At 37.8% G+C, this 27726-nt stretch overlaps 1 protein-coding gene across 1 annotated transcript; it reads left to right on the forward strand.

Moving 5' to 3' along the window:
* Positions 1-566: 566 nt before the first annotated feature.
* LOC145780228 (cholesterol transporter ABCA5-like) lies at positions 567-17511 on the forward strand. Its single transcript, XM_082591930.1, has 13 exons — positions 567-656; positions 996-1130; positions 2020-2210; positions 6650-6776; positions 7100-7192; positions 7665-7793; positions 10718-10789; positions 10985-11085; positions 11637-11807; positions 12974-13093; positions 15195-15312; positions 15748-15912; positions 16438-17511. The coding sequence occupies exons 1-13, from the start codon at positions 567-569 to the stop codon at positions 16498-16500; spliced, it is 1575 nt and encodes a 524-aa protein (XP_082448056.1). The 3' UTR covers positions 16501-17511.
* Positions 17512-27726: the final 10215 nt, after the last annotated feature.

Here is a 27726-nt window from a genome sequence, read left to right on the forward strand (position 1 = left end):
GCCCATCCACCAACATAAGAGGCGGATATGGAGCAGTAGCTTACACGCATGTGACGATGCTTTTAAACACTGGTTAAAGCGTCAAAAGCACCGCATATGCAATGTGCACACCATACGACTATACGCTTACTGCAATTTTTTTATACAAAATTGTGAGGAACAATGGTAAGTTTGCTGCAAGTGCAGTCGAGTGATTCTAGTTGATTTTCATATTGAAAGAAGTTTTTTTCATAGCGATACGCTGAAAAACTCTAAACTTGAAGAAATTCAGTTTCACACTGAGGAAAGTAGGCCAAATTCAGCATAAGAGACACACGATGCAATGCATGAGACAAGTTGGTTGCTTTTATTTTGCTTGAAATTTTTTGGGGGCCCATTTTTCGTATTGCTTCCCGACCAGTTCTGATTTTTCTCGGAGCCCCTGGTTAGTGTAACACTTTGTACGGTTCTTGTTTGCTTGATTCATTCAAAGTAGGTTTGCTTTGATAGTAGCCTACATACTGTAATTAACATGAATTATACTGTACTGTATACTGTACTAGGTTTTACTTTTCATCGGTGCTGGAATGGCTGCCATCATGGCATCATATTGCGCTACATTTCTGTTTGATACAACCTACACTGCTTTTTCTGTTTGGATTAACTTGTTGACAGTGGTAAGTTTCTAATCCATCATTCTTGGTTGAATTACTGAGTCCAATTGTGAAAATAACATAGTGAAATCGTGGACAGCGTCTGTACAAATTGCAGGCGCGTGGTTGATTTCTAATAGTTTGTATTTTTCATCAATTTTCGTCGTCTCTAGTTCTGTCTACGTTTTCAAATGAAGTTGCTTTGAACATACAAAAGAAGCTTTGAAGAAAATTTTAAAAAAATTAATGAAAATAAATCCAACAGCCAAAAGAAAAAGAAATATTATTTCTAATCTTGTAGGGCTGGTTAACTGTGGTGATGACAAGTGTAATAGTAACTCGCTTCCGATTTCTTTCTTTTAGATTTCTGTTGTTTTTGGATTTAACGTTTGCTTGGTGGACTATCTGAGCACAAATATTGCAATACTCATCAACGTCACATTCCTTGTACTCATTCCACATTATTCTGCCTTAAGTGGACTTTACTACATTATTAAGGTTTGACTTTCGTTTTCTAGGCCTCTGTTATGTTTGTCATATACTGTTTTTGTTTTTTTCGTTGTGATGGTCAGAAATAAAAACAAAACTGAAATTGAAAACATCTCAGTTTGACAAGAAGAAACGTTAGTGATCCTTTGGGAGCTTGTGCGATTGGTAATGGTGTAACCTGAGAGTTTAGATTTTACTTTTTTTTAAGATCTTAACATGTCTTTGTTATAATCATTGCATTTTTAAGGCCTTCGATTTAGTTGGAGAGTATTTTGGTTCTTCGGTAAACACACATAACTCAGACGCCAACTCAAATAGGTTATACCCTATACGGGCAAGGTCACAGTTGGAGAGTGTCGCACACCAAAGTGCTGTGGTTTGTTTTTTATGCAGATATTGCCGACCAAGTCATCACCGAATTTTTTTCTTACCATTGTCATTAAAATTGTTAAAGGATAAGTTGCGAATTGTGAAAAGATGTCAGCGTTAGCGTTGGCACGTGGTAATTGTAAACAAGAGACTTTCTTTTTAATTGATGGAATTGGAGTTATTCTTGTCCAAAATATCTCCTTTATTTCGTGGGCTACTCTTGCACTATTTAGTCAAAGTCAACCACCCTGACAAATTTCGCTTCCTTTGAGGACCGATGGGACATATGTGTCCCATGAAATTAGCCGATTACCCTCCAGTTAACTTTAAAAAATTTGCCACTGCTCATACCCTAACGTAGTATTGAATATCTATGCTTAATTTTAGGATAGACATCCCTTTTTGATTGTTTTGCGTGGGTGTTGTTTATATGACATATGAAGTGTTAACAAATAAATTCTACATAAATATTTTTTGGGGAAAATTAATGGTCCTCAAAGGGTTAAGTTGTTATCGTTTCACTTTTTAGGTTTACAACAATAGAGCCTTGCTCGGCCTAACTTCAGCCATCCCTGCATCTTTGTATTTTGACTGGTCGGAACCAATGGTACCACTGTCCATCCTGATGGCGTACATACACATCGTTGTGTTCTTCGTTCTTCTGCAAGCTCTCGAAGTTGTGACCAGCGGTGGAAAGATATCAGTCGTGTTTCGCAAAATGTAAGGTTTTCGGCTTGTTCCCCACTGCACTTTCGTAGGCCTACAACATTTTTCTTATCTATCTACTACTTTTCTATGATCTGAACATATTAATAAAATTCACTTTATGATCAAAAACAAGTTGAAGGTTATCCAAGAGAAGACCAACTTTACTTGTTTTGTAGCTGAGGTTAGGTGCTTTTCAGACGTTTGTTTCAAAACGCAGCAGTTGTTAAAACTGGTACAACTGTTCAAACATTATTCTTAATTGAGCTGTAGATTCTACGTAAGCAGGCCTGGCGAAGGTAGTGTGACTTCGCTGATTGAAGGCGGATGAACGTCTCCTGTCGTATCGCAGCTGGATGGGTAACTTTTTGCTTCGTCACTTTGTTTTATGACATCATATAACTCTGCATCTGCTGACAGAGGCTAGTTACTGAAGACACAGAATTTAAGCTTGAAAACTGCACGCTTTTAGCTAAACATTAAAAGAGTAAATTTAATCGAATCAATGGAAAGCTGGTTAAAAAAAATAAACGATAACCATAATTTCGACGATTTTTTCACTGAACTAGTGCTATTTTAGACAGATTGTGTTTATGTGTGTACTGAGAGAGCAGTTGCAATGACAGAATATACAGATGAGTTTCATGCAAGAGTGCGATATGCGAGTGCTACATATATTACTTTTACACACTACTATAATTCATTGAGACCCTAATAGCTAAAAAATATCTCACCTAAATGGTGTTGTGCAAGATGCTGTAAAATTATGAACTTTGTAAAGAGTGGCGCACGCAATACCCGTATTTTTGCAAACTTATATGGTGAAATGGAATCAGACTTCAGAGTTTAAAATCCTTTTAGTGCAGTGGTTCCCAACCGGGGGGGAATTCCCCACTAGGGGGGAATTTTGCAATTTTCAGGGGGGAATTTGGTTTTAGGATAGTAAAGCTGTTTAAGCCTATCTTTCGTATGAGAGATTGTTTTAAGTTTGTTTAATATAGTCCAAAAAACAACCTCTCATACGAAAGAAGAAGCCTAGTAAGTTGGCGTGACCAGAGCTTTAGAGCGTTAAGGAGGAGAGCCCTTAACTCCCGATTATTTAAGCAACTGTGCACTGACATGGATGTTAACCATCACGTAGGCCGTAGGGTAGGCCTACTTCTTTTTCATGCAAAATACTCAATAGTTTTCAAGAGGAAACGTAACCAACCGAGTGTTAAAGCTCAGAGACGAGCTTAAATTAATTTTTGACCTTCAAATAAAATTGAAATTTGTTTCCTTGCTGAATGATGACAGATGGATTAGATTTCTTGCTTATTTGGTTGATATGTTTGGTCCATTAAATAAACTGAGTTTGAAAATGCAAGGAAAAAACACCAATATACGGTATATATTCAATTGCGCATCAACATGGGTTGTATCCATGAGCCATTGACATATTGATACCATGTGAATTTACAAACTGTAGCCTACTGCTCCCATGCTGGCTCAAGGCAGGTTGGAAGAGAGTGATTGATTTATGTCAGTGTCATTAGGAGATTGTTTTAAGGCACTAGAAGGCTCTGCTGTCATGATCGCGGGGGGACTACGTTTTGTCTGGCCTCTACCTATCGACTAACCTGGCTTGGGTGGCCTTTCCAGGAGCAAAGTCCAGTACCGCTCAGCAATTAAAGATGCGTTGGAAGCTTTCACCAGCAAGCTTGATAGTTGAAAGAGAAAAGTTAGAATGAACAATTAAACATGTAACATAAGAATTATCTTCGGTGCTGGTGCTGGTCAATGAACAAGTTCTTCTATAGTTGGTAAAAGAATTGATTTTGCAACATCTGACAACATGAGAACTGGAATTCATTCGATATTTTCCTGAAATTTGTGACGATGAACTTGATTTAACACGAAAGTCATTCACATCGTTGATGGAAAAGCTTCTCGATAAATTGCAGAATGAATTTTTAGAACTCAAAACGGATTCTTGGCAAAAGACTTAAAAAAATCAATCACTGGATTTAGGCCATTAATGTGTAATTCCTATCCCAAAGTGGCAGAAAAAGTATCCTCCGTTTGCTTCCACTTTTTATCTATGCAAATCAGGTTTTTTAACTGTTGCAGATGAGAACAAAACAGAGAAACAGATTAGACGTGTAGAATGATGTTTGTTATTTTCTTTCCAATGCTTTTCCACCCCATTCATGAGTTGTCGAAACAAAAAAATCACAAGCTTCACACAGACTGTTAAATGCATTGACTCTTATATTATGAATGTCGTTGGCTCAAGCTCGTGTCCGAGCATTGGCTTCGTTTTCAAATCGAATTTGGCTTTGGATGGTGATGTCATATGTTGCTTTGGAGGCCCAATCCATGATGGAAAAGACGTGGGCAAAAATCACATTGCATGGAGGGTGGGGGACGTGTAGTTTTAGCTTTTTTTTTCTATTGTTTCGTGTTTCAAGGGCATTTTGTATCCGGTTTTTTTCTTTCGCGTCTTTCCTAGTTCTTTTATCCAGAGTAATCTGTCACTAGCAAGTTGTTCCCATGAATCCAGATCAATGTTTGCATGGTTGAGGAAGACTCTCAGCTGGTTTTTGTATCTCACTTTTGGTATTTTTCTTGGAATAAAATACTTTTCAGCAACTTTCTTCATTAATTGAATTATTTTAGTACGAAAAGGAATATTACAGGCTAAAAAGCTTATTACTAGTGAAAGTTTAGTTTATTTTACAAAACTTAGATTAAAATATTAATATAAACGACTTTTTAACAATCAAAATTTATAGGGGGAAATTTAGGTTTGAACATTGACTAAAAGGGTCCACCGGATGAAAAAGGTTGGGAACCACTGTTTTAGTGCATAGTGAAGTAAGGTGGCTAACAAAATCAAAGCTTTAAAAATGCTATTAACGTTAACGTAAAAAAGAAGAACGTTAAAAATGAAGCCGTGATTTTTCCAACAGAAAAAAATCACACTTGGTCCATTATTTTTGCAATGACATCTGGCTTTTGAAGTTATTTGTCAGATTTGTAAACAAATGCTACCTAGCAACCACAGCATTGAACATAATACAATAACAGGAACATAAATTACGAACGTTTTTGGCCATACTCTTGTTAGCCCGATGCAAGTAACAAAATGACTGATGCTATACATAAATACATTAACTGATCTATATACACTAAATCGAAAAAAAAATGCACAAGAATGAACCAACAAAGCAGAGAGAGGCAAAATCACATGACGCTTAATTACGCAAGGAAAAACACATCACACGACGCATAAAAATTGCTCTCAATAGAAAAAGTGCCATTAAAAATCATATACTCGATTGCCAAACTTGTTCGAACAGTAAACCGTCCCGGGAGCAACTTTCCAAAAGGTACCATTAAAAAATCCCTTTCGAAGTTTGTTTGGTAATTGCAGAAGAAAAAAGAGCAATAGCACCGGTGGGAATCAAACCCACGTCGATGAAATGACTATCTGCACCGCCCTAACCCTCTGCGCCATGTCAGCCGATGGAAAACGGATGATTTAATTTAGCTATTATTTGCGTTTTTCTTTTGTTGCTCAAAGGGGATTTTTTAATGGTACCTTTTGGAAAGTTGCGTCCCGGGAGTCTTTTAGAGTTGTGCGTAGATGTTTCCCTGAATTTGATACAAAAATCCACGAGGCTTTGCTCATAAAGTCCTGCAATCCTCGCCTCGATAGGTATGTGTTTTTTCTTATGTATTTAAGCGTCGTGTGATTTTGCCTCTCCTCTGCCTTGCCGTTTCATTCTTGCGCACTACCTTTTTCGATTCAGTGTATGTAGATTAACTACGTAAAAACTCAATATACAAACAACAAAACTAGATTGGATCCAAAACTCATTTGCAATACAAAAACAACGTACCGAGCACCTCTTTCTCAACTCTCTGAAAAAACTTGGTGATCTGTCTTCTGACTAAGTTGAGGGTTGACTTTTTGGCTTTACGTTAGGGTGGAATATCCATAATTATCTCACTCAGCAGGAACCACACTCCTGTCGTTTGTCTTCACGTAGGCTATGTGTATGAGCCAACGTTGAAGGCAATCTAAACAAAATACTGTCCCAGCTCAAGCAACATTAAGCCACGACTAGACTAGCTTTGTAGCAGAAAGCAGTAGCCACTACAAAAAAGTCGCAAAAAAAACTCGAACAGCAGAAAACAGTCGCCTCTTCACACTGAATAAATGTGTTAGCTTTGACTTCTTGTTTTCAAAAGGCTACGTCTAGGTGTAGCCTAAAGTAGCAGGCTTCGAGTCCGTAGTAGTTTTTAGTTTTCGTTCGAATTAAACCTTTCAATGAATATCACAAATGTATATTTTACACTTTTTATCATTTTAAAAGTGAGGGGTCGCGAAAAATTATAGGAGATTAAAAGGTGTCGCAAACAAAAAAGTTTGGAAGCCCTGATCTAAACGGTACTCCACTTTTGTGAAGGTTCAAACAGAATGGAACTATATCGGATTCGGGCACGTTGGAAGGCGTGCTTGAAACCGAAGATGACAGTGTACAGAGAGAGAGACGATTAGTCAACCAAGTTTTGAACGGAAATAGTGCCAAAAAGGTGAGTGACACAAAGCACTAAACGATTCTCCTGGAAGGAAGAACTTATTGGTCTTTGTCAAGACCAGTTGACACTTGAGCAAGACGCTCCTTCAATAATGATTCTTTCGCAAAAAGTTTAAGTTGTCCACTGTGATATAATAGATATATGTGCAAAAAAATAATGGTAATTTGCCATTGACAAATTATCCCTATAAAGACTATACTTCAAAGGAAGTATTCTTATCAGTAAGACGGCAGCGTTCGTTGTCGCTGTTTGTGGCTGACTTTTTGCATTTTGAAATCATGAAATAACCTTACTTGATGCCAAACTTTATATTACAGCCAGTTGTGGTACTACAAAACTTACGAAAAGAATTCGTTAAACAATCAGAGAAGGGTTCTCCTCAGAAGAAAAATAAAGAAGAAAAAATTAAAGTAAGAGCAATTTTGTGCTAACCTCGTTGTTGAGTAGTTATATTGGTTTGCTGATAGCTGCCATTTCAGTTGACCACATGATCAAATTCGCCCTAACTTTGTTTGTCGTATTCAGGCTTCCATCGGGAGCTTGAAGATTTAGATTAAGTGGGCGGGAAGGCAAGAAAGTGTCCACCTTCAAGCCTTAATTTTGTTGTGCCTGTTAGATTTTTTTTAAACACTTTTTGATTAAAAGTTCAATTATATGGTCTATTTTACTTGTTTTTTTCCTCGTGTTTTTATTTATAAATTTCGAATCATGATACCAATTTTAGAAAAAAACTTCTATGTCACTGTTAACCCCAGGTGAACATTATAGCTTTAAGCATAAAACAGTCGATAAATAACAAAGGCAGTGGTAGATGGTTGTGAAGTATCCCGTAAGCAAAGTTTAACGAGCACTATGAGTAAAATATATTTCAACAATCTTCAGGTTGCCGTTGATAACTTGTCGCTATCAGTCTGTCCTGGGGAAGTTCTTGGGTTGCTTGGTCCTAACGGAGCTGGGAAGACCACCGCAATAAATGTGCTCACTGCTGACTATGTACCAACTCGAGGAAAGGTAAACAAGACATTTTCAATAGGTTTATAAAGAGCTTAGTGTTAAACCTAACCAGTAATGATCTAAGTCAGTGGTTTTCAACCTTTTTGGTGGAACGGTACCCAATGAAACATTCCAAAAGCTCGAGGAACCCTGTTCAATAATTTAATTGCCTTATGCAAAAACATCGTTTGATTAATTAAATTAAATTAGAATACTCATGTTCAGATTTATTTATGTAACTTACAATAAAAATACAAACTGTAAAAAATTACATTTATTCTCATAAAAAATTCAATGAGAAACTTGAGCCTGGTGTTTGAAAACAACAAAAATTTGGGATCGCAGTGAACGTGTTAAAGTGTACCAAATTTATTAATAGTGGCAAAGCTAATCAATATTTGGTTATATTTAAACAATATGCATATAATACTAAAATATACTCTCGGATTTGAATGTAAACTTGCGGAACCTCTAGACTTACTAGCGGAACCTTAGGGTTCCGCGGAACCCTGGTTGAAAACCACTGATCTAAGTATTCAAATAAACAAAAATATTCTCCGTCTTATTCTTACAGGTTAGCGTTGTCGAGTAAACCTATTTACTAATTGTTGATGCTATTTTTACGAATGGTGATCAGCGCAGAAGATTTAGAACTCAAGTTTTGTATACTTAGTTTACTTACCCTCCCGATCTTACCATTTTAATAGAATGTTTTGTGGAAGTGACGAAGATAGTAAATTTTCATGGGGAAGGTAGCCTACTTTAAATTTCCTATCGTTGCATTGGGGTGGCCACTTTAAATTTTAATTGTGTTGGACGTTTCTAAGCAAAAATAATAAAGGTCATGCCCACTGTGTGAACTGTTTGAATGGTGTGAACCTTTTTGCGTTTAGTAATGATATACAAGTAGGTCAAGTAGGCTTTAAGAGCAAATTTGTCAATGTTGGGTAATGAGAGAGTTTTTAATAATGCTTTTACAGTTTATGCTATTTACAGTTTATCACACTTCGTGCTGAAGTCGTGCACTGCGGGTTTCACGACGTAGCCAATAGCAATAAAATACTCATACCATCCTGATTGCTTCTTACTTAAAGCGTTTGATGCTGCGCACGCCACAACAAAAACCAACAAAACAGTAGAGACAGAATTAAAATGAGTCATAAAAAGACCGCCTTAAGCTTTTCGACTGTTACAATCTTAGAGTGCCCCGCAATAGTGCTGTAAGGTCGAGTTATCAGAGGTGGAGTATAGGTTATAGTTTTAATTTTAGAACCAGTGATGACACAAGCAATCTTGGTCCATGTTGTCAACCTCCTAGTGGTCATATCCAAGCTTTTTTTCGGATAGACGAAGATTTAAAATGAGTGGAAGAGAAGATAATAAAACCAAATTTCTTTTCCACCTTTATGTATAAAATCAACCATGCTCGTGAGTGGTGTCAAACCGGCGTTCTTTTGAGCGTCGTGCCAGGGCTCTCTCTACTCGGCTATGCAAAAGCAAATTGGTGCTGAAAGCTTTAGCAATCAAGCGAACGACAACAAATTGAGACAGCAGTTGAAGCTCACTGAGGTGTATGCAACCTCATCCTTCTCAGAGTGATGCCGCCCAGAGCATGCACTATTCTTGTCAAATGGATGTTCAGAGCGTGCAACTTCGGTTGTCGTATGAGAACACATCACCTTGCTGCAGTTGAACATAGAAGGTCTAACCGAGTGTAAGATCGACATTCTATAATAACTGGTAAAGGCCAATCAAGTAACCAGAGTTCTAGCGCTTGTGTACAGTGCTGCCGAATATGCTTCTACAGTTTGTTGCCTCAGCACCCATGTACGAATGATGGAATTTTCCATTGACGATACTATGCGCACGATCACTGAATGCCTGCTTTCAACTCCGTTTACATACCTGGTTCGCCGAGCAGAAGATTCTAACTACTTCTTCTTTTTTAATTGCCTTGCCTGAACCAGGCATTGACGGCCTCAGATGAATAATAATAATTAGACCAAGTATTTCTATAATATTTTGTGTAAATGATTGTTTTTGCCTTCTCGTTAAATTATTTCAGATGAGTTTGTCTTCGTTGCCAGGTGCCTGCTTTCTAAAAAAATTTACCACGTACAGAGAGATGCTCTAGTTTTGCTTTCTTATTACATGGCCGCAAAATTTATATTGTCTTGTTTTAATATTTTTAAACAGAGATCTGGTTTAGTTGATTTGCTCCACTTAAAACTCCACGTCCCATCTTAAGAATCTCCCAAGCGAGTAAACTCAAAACACCCTTTTCTACCAGCTTCCCCTAAATTGATGCAATTGTTCAGGGAAATGTAGATTGTTGGGGTGCTATTTTATTCGTAGTGTTTATAACTGCACCGTACTATTCACGTAACAGACGAAAAAAGCTTTCTTTCTCACTCTCTTTCCCTCTCACTCTCTCTTTGTCTCTCTCTTTCTCTCTCTCCCTCTCTCACATTGATTATACCACCAACGTAGCACATTATATGGAGACATTTGAATTGCAGCATGATGTGCCACTGAAACAACACCATGTGGTTTTATTCCTTACCCGGTGCGCGTCTTCTTGGTATGGACTTGCCCCACCGACGTGGGTCAAGTTAAATAAAATTCGAACAGGAGTCGGCCGCTTCCACTCCAATATGCACAAGTGGGGTTTAACTTCCTCATCGGCCTGCGAATGTGGCGCGGAGGAACAAACTGCTGACCATGTCATTCTTGAATGTTATATACAAGGCACTAAATGAAATGTATTGTATAGCAGCACTAGACGAAACTACACTAACTCGGCTTTCCAATACCTGCCCTGGACTTTGAACCATTATGTCTCATACGAAAGAATAAATTGCGGGCCGCAGGCTGCACAATGCACATCCTTAGCATAGATGAAAGCATAATGTAAATACTCATTTTTTCTTATTTTGTTTCAGGCATTCATATCAGGTAATAACATCCAATGCAACATCTCGGCAGCCCTCCAACAGTTGGGATATTGCAGTCAGGTATTGATTGCTTAGAATAAGATAGATTTGCAAGTAGAAACTTTTCTCTCGTACTAATTTTGTGTTTGTGAATTACGTGTTGGTGGTTAAAATGCGACATTAAATCTAATTGGAAATCGATCAGTGTTGAGTCTCACTCATCAGCTCAATGTTGTGGCTTAATGTAGTTTATGACACTTTGATGTCAATCCGCAGGAGAATTCTCTGTGGGAGTTGCTCACTATGAAGGAACACTTGGAAATATACGCAACCATTAATGGCGTCAATAAAGGAAGTATTGAAGCAACCATAAACAAGTAAAAACTTAAATAAGACAACCACCAGAACATCAAATATGGCTTGATGAACTAATTTTTTGTTTATATACGCTAAACTATCACAAGATGTTTTAACGATATTGTTTAATCAGACAATATTCACTCAGTTTCTTCAAGGCGGTGGATCCTGTCATAAATCATGATTTCTAGGCTATCTGTCGAGCATAGGCTATGCTAAATGAACGACAAGGGTCATTACCTGATCTAGCTGTTGAGGAAGTCAACATTGTCTGATTGCAAATGTTGGAATAAGTGTATGCTATCTTACAACATTTCGTAAGCTGATATCTTAGATGTAACATATCATGCTCTACTTAAGCTACATAGATAAATAAATAGGCCTAGGTCATCACACTTCTTCTCTTTTTGGCTTTTATTTTCAATCGAAGATGTTAAGCTTTTTCTTTTTGCAATTGTTCTGGTTAGTGCAAAATGTCTTTACTACAGTTTTAAAGTTTACTGACCATCACATCACCACCATAAATGACGTCAATAATATCTCATCTCACCTCTACAATTTACATCTTCAGCTACGTCGACGCTTTGAATATTCGAAAACATTTAGACAAGCAAGCAAGACAGCTATCTGGCGGCACCAAGCGAAAGTTATGCTTCGCGATAGCTATGCTCGGAAATCCGCAAGTTGTCCTACTTGATGAACCTTCCACTGGAATGGACCCGAAAGCAAAGCGATTCATGTGGTAGATGCATCTAGACTTAATTGAATACGTGAATTCAAAAAGGGCCAAACTCCATTTTTTTCAAGTTTCATTTTTGTGCTTTGCCGATTCCTTTCAATGTCTTCTGTTACCTGAAAAAAAAACGGCCAATTTTTTCAACCGTAAACATTAAAATTAGCCCCCACATATTTTGAAGAAAAGTTTCTGAGTATTGAAGTAGGTCAATCAAAATGTTATTTCAATTTAAATTGCCATCGTTGGAGAGTTTGTTCCTCTATGAAGGTCGCAGACAACTGAGAAGTGATTTTTTTTATACAATACAATGATCGATGTATTTTTGGTCTACTTTTGCTTTTTTAATGATTTGGTCCATTGTTGCATTTGCAACAGCTGCATTGTTTGGACAGTAATTTATGTAAAAAAAAACATAATGTAGGCTACCATTAGTTTCACCAACAGTTTTGATTTTTGTCTTTTAACAGATCAATTTCTTTACATCATAACCACAACAAATAGAACACACTAATAGCTTACACAGTAAAATCTTATATCTATTGTATAGAATCAGTAAGTTGAGTCTAGGGATGGTAGAAGTAGGGGATTGCTCACTCAAAAGTAAGGTGGACAACTGGAGGGTCACAATGTTATGACAAAATTTGATGCAATTACAGCTTGAGGTCTACTGCCATATGTCGCATACTCAGGTGCAGTTTATATGACCTACCCACGTGTGTACAAAGTGTGTAGGCCTATCGCCAAAATAAATGTAGAAAATATGTGATATCATGTTTATTTAATAGTAGCCTACTCAAGTCATGATAATGCAGGGGTAGACTTCACGCAACGCCGGTAACGGGAGGTAGGCTCACACTGCTGCAGTATGGTTTTGCAGATTTTCTAGTACCCAAAATTTTTACCAAATATAGCAATTCATTTGATGAGAATAAACTTACTTAAAAGCAAAAAACTTTAGTAATCCTCCAGCTGTCCATTTTGCAAGAAAAATCAGTAAAGTATCGTCCCGGTAGGCTATTCCATTGTCCCTAGTTGAATTATTATGTGGCACAAATCAAAATAGCAAGATGAGGAACATTTGGTGATTCTGTTTATGTGAATCACAATATAAAATCCTTCATACAAGCAAAAGGGCTTGCATTGCAGGCTAACCTTTAATTACTTGTGCTCAGGAAAATCATTAGCACAGCATTCGAAGGCACTAACAGAGGAGCGATATTGACTACGCATAGCATGGATGAAGCTGACGCTTTGTGTTCGAGAGTTGCTATCATGGTCTTGGGAAAACTGAAGTAATTAAGCTCTTGTTTAGTCAAAAGCTTAATCCTTAAACACTTAATACTTTTTATTCACGTTTTTAAGTCATTAAGAAACGAAAGTGTGTTTTTACGTTTCATTTTTACGTTACGTTTATTACGTTTATTTGCCACGCATGTAAGATGCGTCCACACAGCTTATCTGCACTTAAATCAGGCCCGTAGCCAGCCGGGGCCAGGGGGGCTTCGCCCCCCCTGACAAATCTCAACATTCTCGAGCAACAGCTACAATTATAATTATTCAATTTTCCCCCCAGCCCCTAAAAAATGTTGGCCCCCCTTGCTCTCCGGTCTGGCTACGGCCCTGACTTAAATGTTTGATGTGAGTTTATGTACTTAACTCTCAGCCTTTGGTTTTGATAGTAACAAATGTACAAAAACCAACCTCAAAAAGATGCGTGAGATACGTAGGTTACCACTTGGAAATTCTGTTGTTGAGAGCCGGAATTGAGATTAGAAAATATTCGGTCAAAATTGGCCCAAAATTTTTTAAGATTTAGTTTCTTGTTCAAGATTTCGTGATCTGTGGCGTTGATTTTCAACAAATAAATTCTATTTGGTTATTAGTAAAAGCATTAGTACAACTTAATTGGAAACTATTTTTGATCAATTTCAAGAATCTCTGCGTTTCATCTATATGAAAAAAACAAAGTTTATCAATGATGTGTAGCAAATCAGCCAATGCATTGTTGGCATATTGCTTATCAATAGCCCGTTTGGAGCCGACCTCAGACTTTGAATGAAGATCACATTTTAACACTCAAGCTTCTTCCGAAAATGTTCAACAAACCCCCATCTTTGAAAGACATGATGGTGCTGATCAAACAGTACCCGATGCAGAGTCGGAAAAAACAAAAAGCACAAAACCATAAAGCAGTTTTTTCAGTTTCCTTTGCAAAAAAAAGTTAGTTGAAAATCCAATACGCAAAAGAAAACTTGAAAGCTAAACAATGAAACACAAACTTGTTCACCACAATCCACAAATAATATGAGATTGTTTAACCCTTAAAAGGTTGGGCTCCTGGAGTCTTGCTCAGTTTGGGGGAGGGGGGGGCTATCGACTCTTCTTATGCTTTAGGAGTGATATCTCTGTTATTTTTTAAGGCACGGTTTCCAAATTTGGGATTCACTTTGTAAAATTATTCACGCTGAGCATATCCGAAAATTAAAACTATATGAATTTTAGAACTGCTCATATACGTTGAAATGTTGAGGTGACTTATGACTTTTGGATTATTTTGCGATTGCGTGAGTTTACACATTATTTTTTTGGTAGAGTAATGAAGAACATGCATTGCAATGTTGTGATTAAATTTTTTTTACATAATCTCAATTTGAATCTATATTTTACGTGCAAAATAATATAATAATACAAAATAACATATAATAATGCAAAATAACATATAAATAGAATATGAAATATTTCAGAGGATGTGCTGAGAACTGCCTTATATCTCTCAATTTATAACCTTTATTCGCTGAAAATTTCAGCTCAATAGAGGTGAATAAAAGTCAGGAAAAGTCAAGAAATCTCGTAGTCGCAGCCTCAGTTGTTTTAGAGATACAACTGCTGATACAAAAAAGTTGAATTGACAGCCCCTCCCCAACCTTCAAAGGGTTAAGACGTAAAAGTCGCTATTGCACTAACCACTTCATACATAATGCTGTTTATTCGATAGGCCTATTCTAAACTGCTGACACTATCCTGTAAAGTGCTCTTCAGGTTTAAGAATTACTAACTCAAAAAGTAAGACATTATTTCAAATGATATTGCAAATACATCTTTGCGATGACGCAAATCAAAGACTGAATATTGATTTCACCACTTAACGAGAGCACTGATTCCATGTTTCAAAGGACGTCGGTTCGACACCGCTCAAGAGCACGTAGCAGTGTCTGTAGCAAGACCAGGGGCAAGACACTAAAAGACTTGCCTGAATAATGAAAATGGAAAAAAAATGGTTTTCTTGCCTTCCCCCTCCACATGAACTAAGTCTTCAACTTCTGGGGACCACCCTACACCAAACCATTTAAACAAATGATGAAAGAATTTGATGAACAATATTTTGACTTTTAGGTGTTTGGGATCTACACAACAGCTGAAGACAAAGTTTGGACAAGGATATGTTTTGGAGATTAAGATGAAAAATCAACTGGAAAAGGATGACACCACCTTGAAGGATCTTGTCCAGACTGTATGAGACTTTGATTTCACTAAAAATGTATATTTACAATGTTAGCAATACTATGGGTATTAGGCTTAGGCTATGTGGTTTAAGTCATGTGAAACAAAATATGAAAGCTGTCCACTAATTGCTTTGGTAAAAATGATAGTCTTTCATTTCAATTTTCAATTTTCTTAAGATAAATTTGCCCCAACTAAGTTGTTTGAAACTGAGTTTGTTCATTGGTCAGAAACTTTGTTTTTCTTGCTGAAGCAACTTTTCCGTCGTAAATTATGTTTGTTTGAGAACTGTTGTCTTAAGAGTGAGGAAGATTTTATGACTACAAGCCGTTTAATACAATAACTTGATACAATGAAGTACCTTATACTGTAGTCTATACACTACAGCCTAGGCTACTCTTGCAGTACTTTGGCTACCATGACGAAAATTTTTCAAACTTTCCAGATGTTTTCAAACGTCAGGAAGCCAGAGCAATTCAGTCATCGATACGTGTACACAGTGGCTCAAAGTGATGTCGAATCTCTGTCGAAAGTGTTCAGCGTCATGGAGGAGGCGAAAAAACGACTCGGCATCGAGGAATACAGCTTCAGTCAATCGACGCTTGAACAAGTTGGTTGTCGTTTCTTTGTTTGTATAAAAAGTTGTTGATACAGAATACAGATTCAATATCTCTTACTGCTTGAATTGTTTAAATGTTTGGTTTATTTATCAAGTTTGTTGACGCATGAATGGATTAGGTTTAATTTGCCAACAACAATTGAATTGAGGCTGTTTACCAGGCATTTAGTTCAATAACATTGTACACTCTTCTGGTGGTGTAAACTAAGCTAAACTATTACAAAGTGTTTCAGGTGATAATCTGCATTTATTGCGACATTTTGGCCCTCAGACGCGACTGACTTTTTCATTTACACCAACATGATTCTGTGTTCCGCCATGCTAGACAGGAAGTCGTTACCTGATCTAGTCCCGCAGAAGAAGTCAGTGGTGTCTGGTTGACGAAACGTCAGAATAAATACAGAATGTCACCTGAAACATTTTGTGATAGTTTAGCTTAGTTTTAACAAGAAGAATGTATCATGTTATTCAACTATGAGTTTTGGTGTCATAAATTTTTTAATCTATGATTTGCAGGTGTTCCTGCAATTCGCCAAGCAACAAGATGAGCAACACGTGGAAGGAAAGAATGAAATTTAGTCTTGCAAGCCATGCACTGTCGGGGGATCTTTGACGATTTTACGGAGATATACAAATTTAATATTGAATGTTTAAATTGTGCAGTAGATTATGTAAACTGTTGCTGACATTCGAATCAAAAGTTCTAACCGCGTTTCGTATTCAAATTGGAAATTTCTATACTGTACTTTTTTCAATCAACTAAAGCTGACAGTTTTGGTAAGAGTTGCGAGCCTTTTACTTCAATCAAAACATAGCAACAACTTTCAAAAAGAAAGTGGACGCTATAAAACTATTATGCTGCTGATTGCTAGCAAAAGATTTTACTTGTTTGTACCTTTTATAGCAGTGGTTTTCAACCTTTGTTTGCGATCCCATAAGAGCAATTAATGTAGCGCGCAACACCCAATAAAAATAATCAATAGAAGCATATTTACTGCAAAATTTAGCCAAATTTAGCCTACTTCATGCTACATCCAGTCTATGTCTCTTTTCGCTGTTCTAGTGTAAATTTGTGAAATCAAAAACGTCTTTTTGAGATGTTATTACTGCTTTTACATATAACATTTTCTTCAATTAGTATTTTTATTTTCCATCAAGCTTGGCTAGACTATAGCAGAAAAAGTATTGAATACAAGCTCTATTTTTGCATTTTTAACGGTTGTATTTAAAGCAATCTTTTATGCATTTATGAATTTATTAAAATCAGTTTTAGTGAGATGATTGGTGCTGCATCTTTTTACCAAGCTTGCGTGGAACTGTTGTTGAAAGAACTTTCATACAAAGTAGGCTACACACTGAAGGCTTTCAATGCCATTGGGAACGATACTGACAAATCCATATTTGACATAAAATTCTGAATAACCTCGCTTATTCGCTTTAGCGTTTAGCTTTAGTCTGCACAAAGCAACTTATAAGAACGAGGTGAAAAATATCGAATGCTTTTCTTTTTCCTTTGTAATGTCTGCTAAGCTTAAACAATAGGGTAACCCCAGGTAGAAGAATGGTCAAAAAGTACAGTTTTTATTATTTCTCGCAAAAAAGAATTGAAATATATATACACTGGATTTTCAACCCCTGCTGCGGTTGCGACCTCCAGGTTGAAAACTACTGCTGTATAGTACTGCGTCTGCATGCCTCTTCGCTGTTTAGGATTAGTGTGGTCTAGTAATGTGCAATATTTAATGCATGCAAGTAAGCTGTATATTCTGTTGACTTGGTCTCTTTGTGCTTTGCTTGGCACTGTGTAGTAGTTGAGTAGCTTATGGTTTTTTCAGAAACTTTAAAATGAACAGGCTATCTTTTATCTAAGTTTAAATTGATAGGCTAATTTGTTTGCAAGGCCTAGCAGTGAAAATGATTGTCTTCTAGGTACAAAAATTGAAACAAAAACGGACATGGATGGTTGTGTCTTCTCTGCTGTTAAAAACACATGCTGAAAACGTAATTCGTCCGGAGTGGAGCTCTGTAAAAGTCTTTTAAAACTATGAAAATATTGCGGGATTTTTGTTAATGTTGTTTGGTTTTTCACATGCGTACGAATCTTTATTTTGCATTTGAATTCTATACACCAAGCATCAGAAATCGTCTCAGCTCAAATATCAGTGCTGCATGTGTGAAGCTACTGTAAAAGCATTACTATAGCTAAAGACAATAAAACTTGCAAAGGAAATGTAGCTGCAAGTTGAGCATTAATATCAACAACTGATTAAATGTATGACTTGTACTTTTGTTTTTTAAAGGGGCATCTTTTGTGATCCATGAAATGAACAAGATTTGCCACCCCTGGCCAATAAGGCCATACAGGCTATTCCATAAGAAAAATTTATAATAATGACTGAAAGCTGGTGTAATTTTGATTTTGAACTCTAGTCTAAATACAGCCTACTTGACCTTTTGAAAAGATAGTTTTTCAAATTGCCAGAGTGTGATCACAGAATCTCCGATCACTGCAAAACTCTTAGTTTCACATTCAACAAATAACAAATCTTTCATTATAAAAGTAATTTGCGTTCTTCTGGTGACTATTTACTAGGTAAGCAAGAAAGGTAAGCAAGAAGAACGCAAATTACTTTTATTATAAAATGCCTGGTGAACAGTCTCTCTCTGTTTTTAAATCTTTCATTATTACTAGCGCTGTTAGATGCTCTTCGAATTCTAGCACATGAATCAAAATTGAGTCCATTATTTGCATGGTTACAATAGCAAAAAGTAGCCTAAAATCACACAAACTATACACAAAGACTATATTTATCAACTGCTGCTCAAACTTCCACTTGTAAATTACAAGCCATTCTGACTGCTATCAAGGATAGCAGATCGGCCTCCAGTCAAATTTGAAGCTTACGTGATGGCATCTGGTGTGTGTACAGTAGGCTATAGCAGAGATGTTCAGAGTCGTGATCCCGTCCTGATCCCATAGTTTTAAAAAATTTAAAACTCCGGTTCTAATTCTGTTAACTTTCAACGATATCGTAAACATCTCTGCTTCCTGGTAACCCTAATACACAGCCTTTAATCTTTCAAAAAAACGTAACTAAATTCTAAATGACATGCCAATGTCATTTAGAACTCGGGTGCGCACTGTACAGTGTACTCATTTCTGAGCCTGTGAACATCTTTAGTATAATAAATAGGTCTCCACTTAGTTGTTATTCCACAATAACTGATCAGTTCGAACGTTAAGAAGATTTAACTGATTTGTCATTTGACTAAAGATCAATGATTAGTTTCAACCAAACTGCTCTTGTACTTTTTTGCTTAAGCATTTCAGCATTTTTTCTTTTTGCCACGAGTAACATCTGAGAGACAGTATTTTGGATTTCACAGGCCTACCATACGATTTTCATTGTCCTATTAGTGGAAGGCTACTGTAGCAATTTGGTAATAAATAGGTTAGTTGTTTTTGTCTTAGCTGTTAGATATTTTTGTATTTTCATTTCTCGCCAACTGGGATGGAATGTTGCGTTATTTGTGTTAAACTTACAAACATACCAGCGTTAGAACGTTGTAAAGATTACTTTCTTTAGCTAAAAAGTGTATGTCCTTTTGTGTTTTTGTGATGTATGCATGCGACGTTGCTTTTAAATATTACCGTACGTCAAATATAATACCTCATTGTATAGCACAGGGCTTCCCAAACTTTTCTGCTCGCGACCCCTTTTAAACTCATGAAATTTTCCGCGACCCCCTTTACGGTTAAAGGGATAAACAATGCGAAATATACGTTTGTGATATATATTGAAAGATTTAATTTAAACAAAAACTAAAAGCAAGCTTTCCGTATTCGAAGCCTACTACTTTACTAGGCCTTGTAGCCTGCTGGAAACAAAACCAAACAAAAGTAAACACATTTATTCAGTGTGATGGGTGCGACTGCTCTCTGCGACAAAGCAAGTCTAGCCGTCGCTTGCTGTTTGTCAATGCTGGTCTCAAGGCAGCTTCAACGTTATTTACGCTGGAGCGGTATTTTATCAACGTTGAAAACACTGACACGCACATATACGTGGAGACAAACGGCAGGAGTGCGGTTACTGCTAAGCCATATAGGCCTAATGGTGAATATTCCGGTCTAACGTTAGACTAAGCCAAAAAGTGTGAAACTTTTTTTCAGAAAATTCAAGCCACAACTTAGTTAAAAGATACTGTAGATCTGCAAATTTTTCTTGAGATTTGAAAAAGAGGTAATCGGTACTTTGTTTTTGCATGGTCCGCCCCGTTAGCTCAGTGGTTACGCGTCCAGCTCAAGAGCACGCGGCGCAAGTTCGACTCTCGGGGTGTGCGCTTGAGTAACGCATTTCAGGACTGCTCTCCATTAAACGGCACCTAGTGAATGGAATAATTCCTCGGCAACAATCAGAAAACTTCACTCTGCCAATCTCGGTAACCGGCCCTGTGTCAAGAGCCTCTGCAAGTATGCGAAACTACCAGGAACAAACCATCAAGGCTTTGTCAGTCCGAGGATAAAGATTCAAAACCAACCAACCAAATGGGTTTTGGATCAAATCTAAAAGTATTGTCCAATTCTGGAAGAAAATACTTTTAAGCTCTTTCAACAGTCTTGAGAAGTGTCAATAACCAGAGGCTTAATAACGCTTGATTCCACGCCATTGTTAGCCAAAAACTTTTCAGTAAATGAGAATATTTTAAATAAATTATTTTCAATGTTTTGTTTCTAGATGTTTAATTTTTTGATGAACGCTCCAACTTTAGATTTCCATGTAAAAACATAAATGTTTTTCTCCTTGGAAGGACAAATTAAATTCGTTCCCCCTTTTCAGGCAAACCTGACAATAGCATAATTTGAAAAGCCTTTCCAAAAACGTCTTTACAAACACGGTGAACAAAGGCTACTCACCACTTAATTTTTTAACACTAATAGGCTACATAAAACATCACAATCCACTTTTGAACAGACATACATTTGTATGCTTGCGGCTCGTCTTTCTTGCTCTCTGTATTTTAAAATTAGTTTTTTCGCACCTTGCCTTTCTACCACATCATGTGATCTGTTTAAACACTTTTTGATGCAGTTACCTTTGATTCTCGTGGAGCCTATCGTTGAGTTTGAGCTAGTCAGAAGTACTGTGCAGTTTTTTTTTGTATTTTCCTGTTTATAGATTTAGTTAACCATTGTACTTTATTCAAATGTAGTTATGTTGTATGTATATTATTCCTGAAGAGGACATCTTGTGATGTAGAAAACGTTCGATATTTAATTGTTGCGTAGTTTTGTGTTTTTTGTAAATATAATAATCTTTAATATGTTAAACTTGATAACGTTGCTCGGCTTTGTATGCCTATGGTTCAACAAGACAAACTCTTTACCGAAGCTGTATAACACTAATAACTTGTTAAAGCATTGGCTTTAGTTTTGAAATCCACGTTTACAATGCAGAAAAGAGGATATTAAACTCCTATTCCATATTTCAATAGGCTATATAAATTTAAAAAATACGAGTAGCCTATTGAGTGCACAACTCTTAATAGTTAATAACTTTCACAGCATTTTGCATATAAGTGCTAATATGCAGTGCTTTGTGTAAAATTTGTATACTTTCTGCGACCCCCGAAGTTCGTTACGCGACCCCTCTGGGGGTCGCGACCCCCACTTTGGGAAGCCCTGGTATAGCATATAGAGGTGGGAATACAAGTCTTAGCAGAGTCACTGGCCACTTTTAGACCGATTATTACAACGCTGGTTACACTTCACAGTAGATCTAGGTAGGCTATTTTTAGCTGGGAATAAAGAATATTTGAACTCGCTAAAAATTCATCGAAACGTTACTTTTTGCAAGGATATTTCTGACTTTTGTTGTTTTGATGGTAAACCTATATAATTTCATGCAATTGATTGAGTTTTTCTTTTAGCAGCATCGTTGCTCACTTCACAATGTAGATTTTAGCGACCTGTTTTAGCCTGATGCTGCAATTCGCTGTGGTAATAGCGAATTGCCCGCCCCGATAGCTCAGTGGTTACGCGCCGGGCTCAAGATCACACGGCGCTGGTTCGACTCTCGGGGTGTGCGCTTGAGCAACGCATTTCAGGACTGCTCTCCATTCAGCGGCACCTAGTGAATGGAATAATTTCTCGGCAACAAGACTTCAACAATCGGAAAAACTTCACTCTGCCAATCTCGGTAACCGGCCCTGCGTCAAGTGCCTCTACAAGTATGCGAACAAGTACCAGGAATAACCTATCAAGGCTTTGTCAGTCCGAGGATAAAGATTCAAAACCAAAACCAACCAAACCAAACCAATTGTACGGTGCAACCTAGTTCGTACCCTGAACAGTTCGTACCCTCAGTTCGTACCTTGAAAAGATCGAGAGAAAAAATTTAAAAAAGCCGAAGTCGCTGTTCGGAGTTTCCGCAAACAAACAAACTGAAAAGATCGATAGAAAAAAATAGAACAAAGCCGAAGTCGCTGATTGCAGTTTCCGTTTTTCCGCAGTATCGGAGTTTCCGCAAACAAACAAACTGAAAAGATCGAGAGAAAAAATAGAACAAAGCCTAAGTCGCTGATTTCAGTTTCCGTTTTTCCGCAGATTCCGCAAACATTTTAAAATTTCCGGTAATGATCCCAAGAGTTTGCCGAAGTCGCTGATCAATCAATCAATAATTTTATTTTTCGTCATGAAAGCGTCCGGGACGAAAAAGATACTTACTACAAAAATCGATATAATCCTACCAGCACGTTAACGAACGGGAAAAGGTTGCAAAACCTTGAAAAGTTTAAAACATGCCTGAATGAAAAATTATGTAGTATAGGCTATCTATCAGTAGTTAGCAAGGCCACAAAACCCATATCAGTAGATAGCTCTAGCTCATATCGTAGTTAGCTCATAGGCTATCGCAGTTTCCGCAAACATTTTAAAAGGGTTAGGGTTGAGATCGGAGTTTCCGCAAACATTTTGCTGTTGTTTCTCTGGGCAAGAAACTTTACGATAATTGCCTCTACCTAGTGATCAATTTCGAGTAATGGGTAGTACCAAATTTAAGTCATAAGTAAAGTAGACAACCGGAAACAGACATTGCTGTCGGCTGCAGCGTGGGTCTGGTGTATGTCGGAAGGCGTACACCGATGCATAGCGCTCAAGTCCGCTTTCCCGCAATGCAGGATAAAGATAAACAAACAAACAAAACAAACAAAAACAAATTTTAAAATTTCCGGTAATGATTCTGAGAGTTTTTGTTTGTTTGCGGAAACTGCGATCAGCGACTTCGGTTTTGTGTTTTTTTTTTCTCTCGATCTTTTCAGAGGGAAAATTTTAAAATGTTTGCGGAAACTGCGATCAGCGACTTCGTCTTTTTTTAATTTTTTCTCTTGATCTTCTCAGGGTACGAACTGAGGATACAAACTGAGAGTACGAACTGTTCAGGGTACGAATTAGGTTGCATCCGAATTGTACTAGCTTTCGAAACACAGTTCCCTAGTCATGTGCTATGCTGACGAGTGGTGTTGAAGTTAGTGAGTCGTTCTTTAATGCGGCTCTTTTGTTTGGCTTTAGGCTGCTGGCTGTTGAGTTTCTGTGTTGTTATAGACGTTATTGCTGTGAAATTTTGTTGAATCAATTGATTTAAATTAATAGACTAGGTGGCATAGTTCCTCCCTTTCGGCACAGTTGTTGATTTTTGGACTCTGTCTACTTATGAAAATTGCCTGTTTGAAGCGTAATTGTACCGCGTCGTTTTCTCTGGCAAGGATTGTAAATTCAAAGTCGACGAGGCACTGTTGTTGATGGTCAAAGACTGAACTTTTATTTGAGCTTTTATCTATATAATTTTATTTTGATAAAAAAAAGCAAAAAATTTCTCAGCTGATGATCCATCACTGTTGTGATTGTCTAACTCTAACCCAAGTAGGTTAATTACCCCCACGCCTTGATCGGCTGTGCCCAGGGGCGCCGGAAGCAGGGGGTAGGAGGGTGGATGTTCCCCCTGCCCTCAAATTATCTCTGTATTGGGGGGGGCAATGGTGCCCTTTTAAGGTCATGTAGCCTAGCCTACTGCACATTCTGCAATATAACAATTTCTGCTATTCGCTTTTAGCCTAATTATAATCTGTCATGTTTGCTTCAATCTGCTAATCTTAACTCCCACAAACCGCATTCAACTTCATCATCTTTCGAATCCAACTTCACCACTATAGTAACCACTACAATGGATAATGGTTTTTGGACACAATGAGATGAATTCACGCAGGGTCTAAAAAAAGAAACTGAAAAAGAAGGGCGTTGAAAACAAAGTTTAACCAGCAAAGTGAACTTGCTAACTTAAGAAAGGCGAAAAAATGCTTGCTTTCCGCTGCAAACGGTAAGCTACGGTGATGACAAAACATGACATTATTCAAGAAGAACTAAGTCACTTCAAAGAGCTTGTTGATTTGGATACGCTCTCTGATGAGCTTAAAGAGCACATCAAACTTTACAACAAGCAGAACTCGACGACTTCGCCAATAACGAAGATAACAAAATTGTCTACGATATGCGAGGTTCTAAACAAGCAACAAAGCAGCAAAGACTGTCTTTCGGAAATACACAAACTTATGTGCATTTATTGAACAGTCTCGCTCGTCGCGGTCAATGCTAAACGCTGTTTTAGCGCCATGAGGCGAGTAAACACGTGGCTTCGTACCACAATGACAGACAATAGTTTAAAGTTTAAACAACCGAATGTTTGCGACTATTCAAAAACAGGTGATGGACACCATTGACTTAGAAGCTGTTGCAAATGAGTTCATTCGAGCAACCGATGGGCGTAAAATGTACTTCGGATTGGTTTGATATTCGTCTATAACAAATTATCCCGTGGACACATTACTTTACAGCAGATTGTGACGCTATGAACGTGAAACTTATCTTTCATATCTTCTTGTTCAAGCTATTTCAATATATTTCTTTCATTTATCTTCATCTGTCTCACATTTCGATTTGTATATATGTCTAATAGGGAAAACGATTAACGAACTGCCAGCATTATCGCTATATCTTATCTTAACCCTATTCGGACCAAGCTATTTTTGTGAGGTAATGGCCTGACGTGTCGACTTATTCCATCCATACTTTCATTTTCTAATAACTTTTGATATAAAAACGTAACGAGGTTGCTTTTTTCGCAAAGTTAGAGCAAAATTGTTGAAAAACTGGTTAAAATTTTAAGTTTACACACATACTCTACCAATTTTTTGCTATTGCTTTTTTGCTAAAAGTAGTCAATTTTTTTAAAGTTTGTCTGATGTCTCCGCCATAATCTCCTTGAAATCGCTAATCTCTCCGATAAAGGCACCCACAGTTCAGTCATACCTTCTTGACATGACCTACATTCTTCCAACAACTGCTGACGCAAAATCCAGCGGTAGAGTTAATCCCTCTTAATCCCTATTCAATTTCACGCTGATTAATGTTTTAGTTGTTTTGCAGACAATTTTGAGAGTAGCGTGTCAAAAACTACTGATAACTAAAAAACTATACTGCACAAAATGTCATTTTATTACTACTGTAAAACAAAGATGAATGATTTTTAGGAAAAGTCATAAAACTTCAGTTAATTTGACCCAGTAGCTTTTATGTAATCGATGAAAGTTTTAGGTATGGACGGAACCCGTTCACCCGTCAGTCCAAATAGGGCTAAAATTTAAAAAAATGGCCTTTCAGCAACAAAGGTGCCCTTTTTCATATTCCCGCCCCCCCAGTCAAAAATCCTTTTGGCGCCCCTGGCTTTGCCCTATACTTTATCAGGCCTCTAATCTTACGGCGGCCATGGCCGCCAAGAGGTCGTTAAATGGTCTCCGAAACTACCGCGCCAGTAGGCCATGTTTAGTCGCAAGCTTCCATAAGCCAACATTTCTTTACTCCGTTAGTATTTGAAACTTTTTTTCCGCACTTGCGTTGGTATTTCAAACTTTTTTGTCCACTAGCGTTTGGACGTGAAGCCTTTTTTGCTTCACTCGCATTCGCAACCTTTTTTACAAATAAGATAAAGTCTCACACGCCGACGAGAAATATTGCTGATAAAAGCTTCGCAAAAAGACCGAGAGTTGACCTATATAAACTCGAAAACTAGCTATACACCTTCTGGGGAAGCAGTGCATTTAAATGCAACCGCAAATATGTTTCAGAGCCTATTTATTAGCGTTGTTCTTATTTGAGTGAACGCATAAACACGATAGCAATGATTGATTTGATCTTTATTCCCGGACGGGGGAAAGCTTCTTTGAGAGCTTGATCCTGGCAGTATCGCGTACTTGTAGAAGCTTTGATCCACTGACGCAGGCCCGGTCACCGAGATTGACAGAGTGAAGTTTCCGATTGTTGTTAAAGTGTTGTTGCCGGAGAATCATTCCAGCCACTTGGTGCCGCTGAATGGAAAGCAGTCTTGATAGACGTTGCTAAGCGCACACTGGAGAGCCGAATCAGTGCCGCTTGATCTTGAGTCGGACGAGTAACCACTGAGCTAACGGGGCGGAGAAATTAGCAGATTTTTTATTTTGGTTGCCGGGCGGGAGAATTTGGCCGCCTGCAAGAAGCTTTGGTAGGCCATGCTGGTCGCCGGAAAAATAAAGGAGCTTCAAGGCCTGCTTTATATCTTTCTTTTTCGTCGTATGAGTCGATAGGCTGAGTGCGTGTCAGTAAAGTTAGTTATTTTACGTGATGGAGTAGCCTAAGCCCACAAACCGAATGAGTGGTTAAAAAAATAAAAATTTGATGAAGAAAGCTTAGCTTACGTTAAGCATAGGCTACGTTTTAATATGAATGTCGCAAAGCATAGGCTACTCATAAAGGGCTTTTGAATTTTCCTATGGCACCCTAGACTAGAGGATGTGAGAACAGCCACATTACGTAACGTAACCGTTGATACCATTGATAAAACCGTTGATGCCGTTGATACAAAAGATACCATTTAAACCATCAACTTATGGTTTGGTTTGGTTTTGAATTTTTATCCTCGGACTGACAAAACCTTGATAGGTTATTCCTGGTAGTTTCGCATACTTGTGGAGGCTTCGATCGATTGACGCAGGGCCGGTTACCGAGATTGGCAGAGTGAAGTTTTCCGATTGTTGAAGTGTTGTTGCCGAGGAATTATTCCATTCATCAGGTGCCGCTGAATGGAGAGCAGTCCTGAAATCCGTTGCTCAAGCGCACACCCCGAGAGTCGAACCAGCGCCGCGTGATCTTGAGGCAGGCGCGTAACCACTGAGCTAACCGGCGATTTATTCTCTTATACTAGCGATTTAGGCCACCAACAGATTGGCCACCCTCCAATCAAATTTTAAGCTGCACGTTGGCATGGCCTCTGTATACCGTAAAGGTCGCCAATGGTATCTCTTTTGCGTTCGCTAGGTTTTTTTTTCAGTCTTAAGAATTCAATTGTGTGACAAAAGCAGCTATCGAGAGTCTGTGGCATGAATTAGTGGTGCCATACTAATAAGTCCAGCATCATTGGCCAAACAGGTGTCTATCGCTGTCAGTTCTTGCTACAATCGGCTACTGAAAAATATTTCTTGATCGCATAGTTTCAAAGGCTAGTGTGAGGTCTATACTGTCATGGTTAGCAAATCGTCTGGACCAACGTGAAGCTGATCAACACTTGTTCGTCCACAGAAGGATAAAATATGTGAGATGGTATAGCTATAAAATGTTGAGCTCATCTATTATTTAAATTACGATTTATAATAACAAATGTTGTTGCGTAGGCCCAATCTCAAACTACATCCAACATCAGTAAAGGTCCGTTTAGATTACAA

This window comes from Aplidium turbinatum, chromosome 11, assembly GCF_918807975.1.
Source record: "Aplidium turbinatum chromosome 11, kaAplTurb1.1, whole genome shotgun sequence".
Lineage (NCBI taxonomy): Eukaryota > Metazoa > Chordata > Ascidiacea > Aplousobranchia > Polyclinidae > Aplidium > Aplidium turbinatum.

Coding starts and splice junctions, on each gene's coding strand:
- LOC145780228 (XM_082591930.1), top strand. CDS start 567: ATGGCTGCCATCATGGCATCATATTGCGCTACATTTCTGTTTGATACA. Junction 11,086..11,636: donor ATTGAAGCAACCATAAACAA/GTAAAAACTTAA, acceptor TTACATCTTCAG/CTACGTCGACGCTTTGAATA. Junction 11,808..12,973: donor AAAGCAAAGCGATTCATGTG/GTAGATGCATCT, acceptor ACTTGTGCTCAG/GAAAATCATTAGCACAGCAT.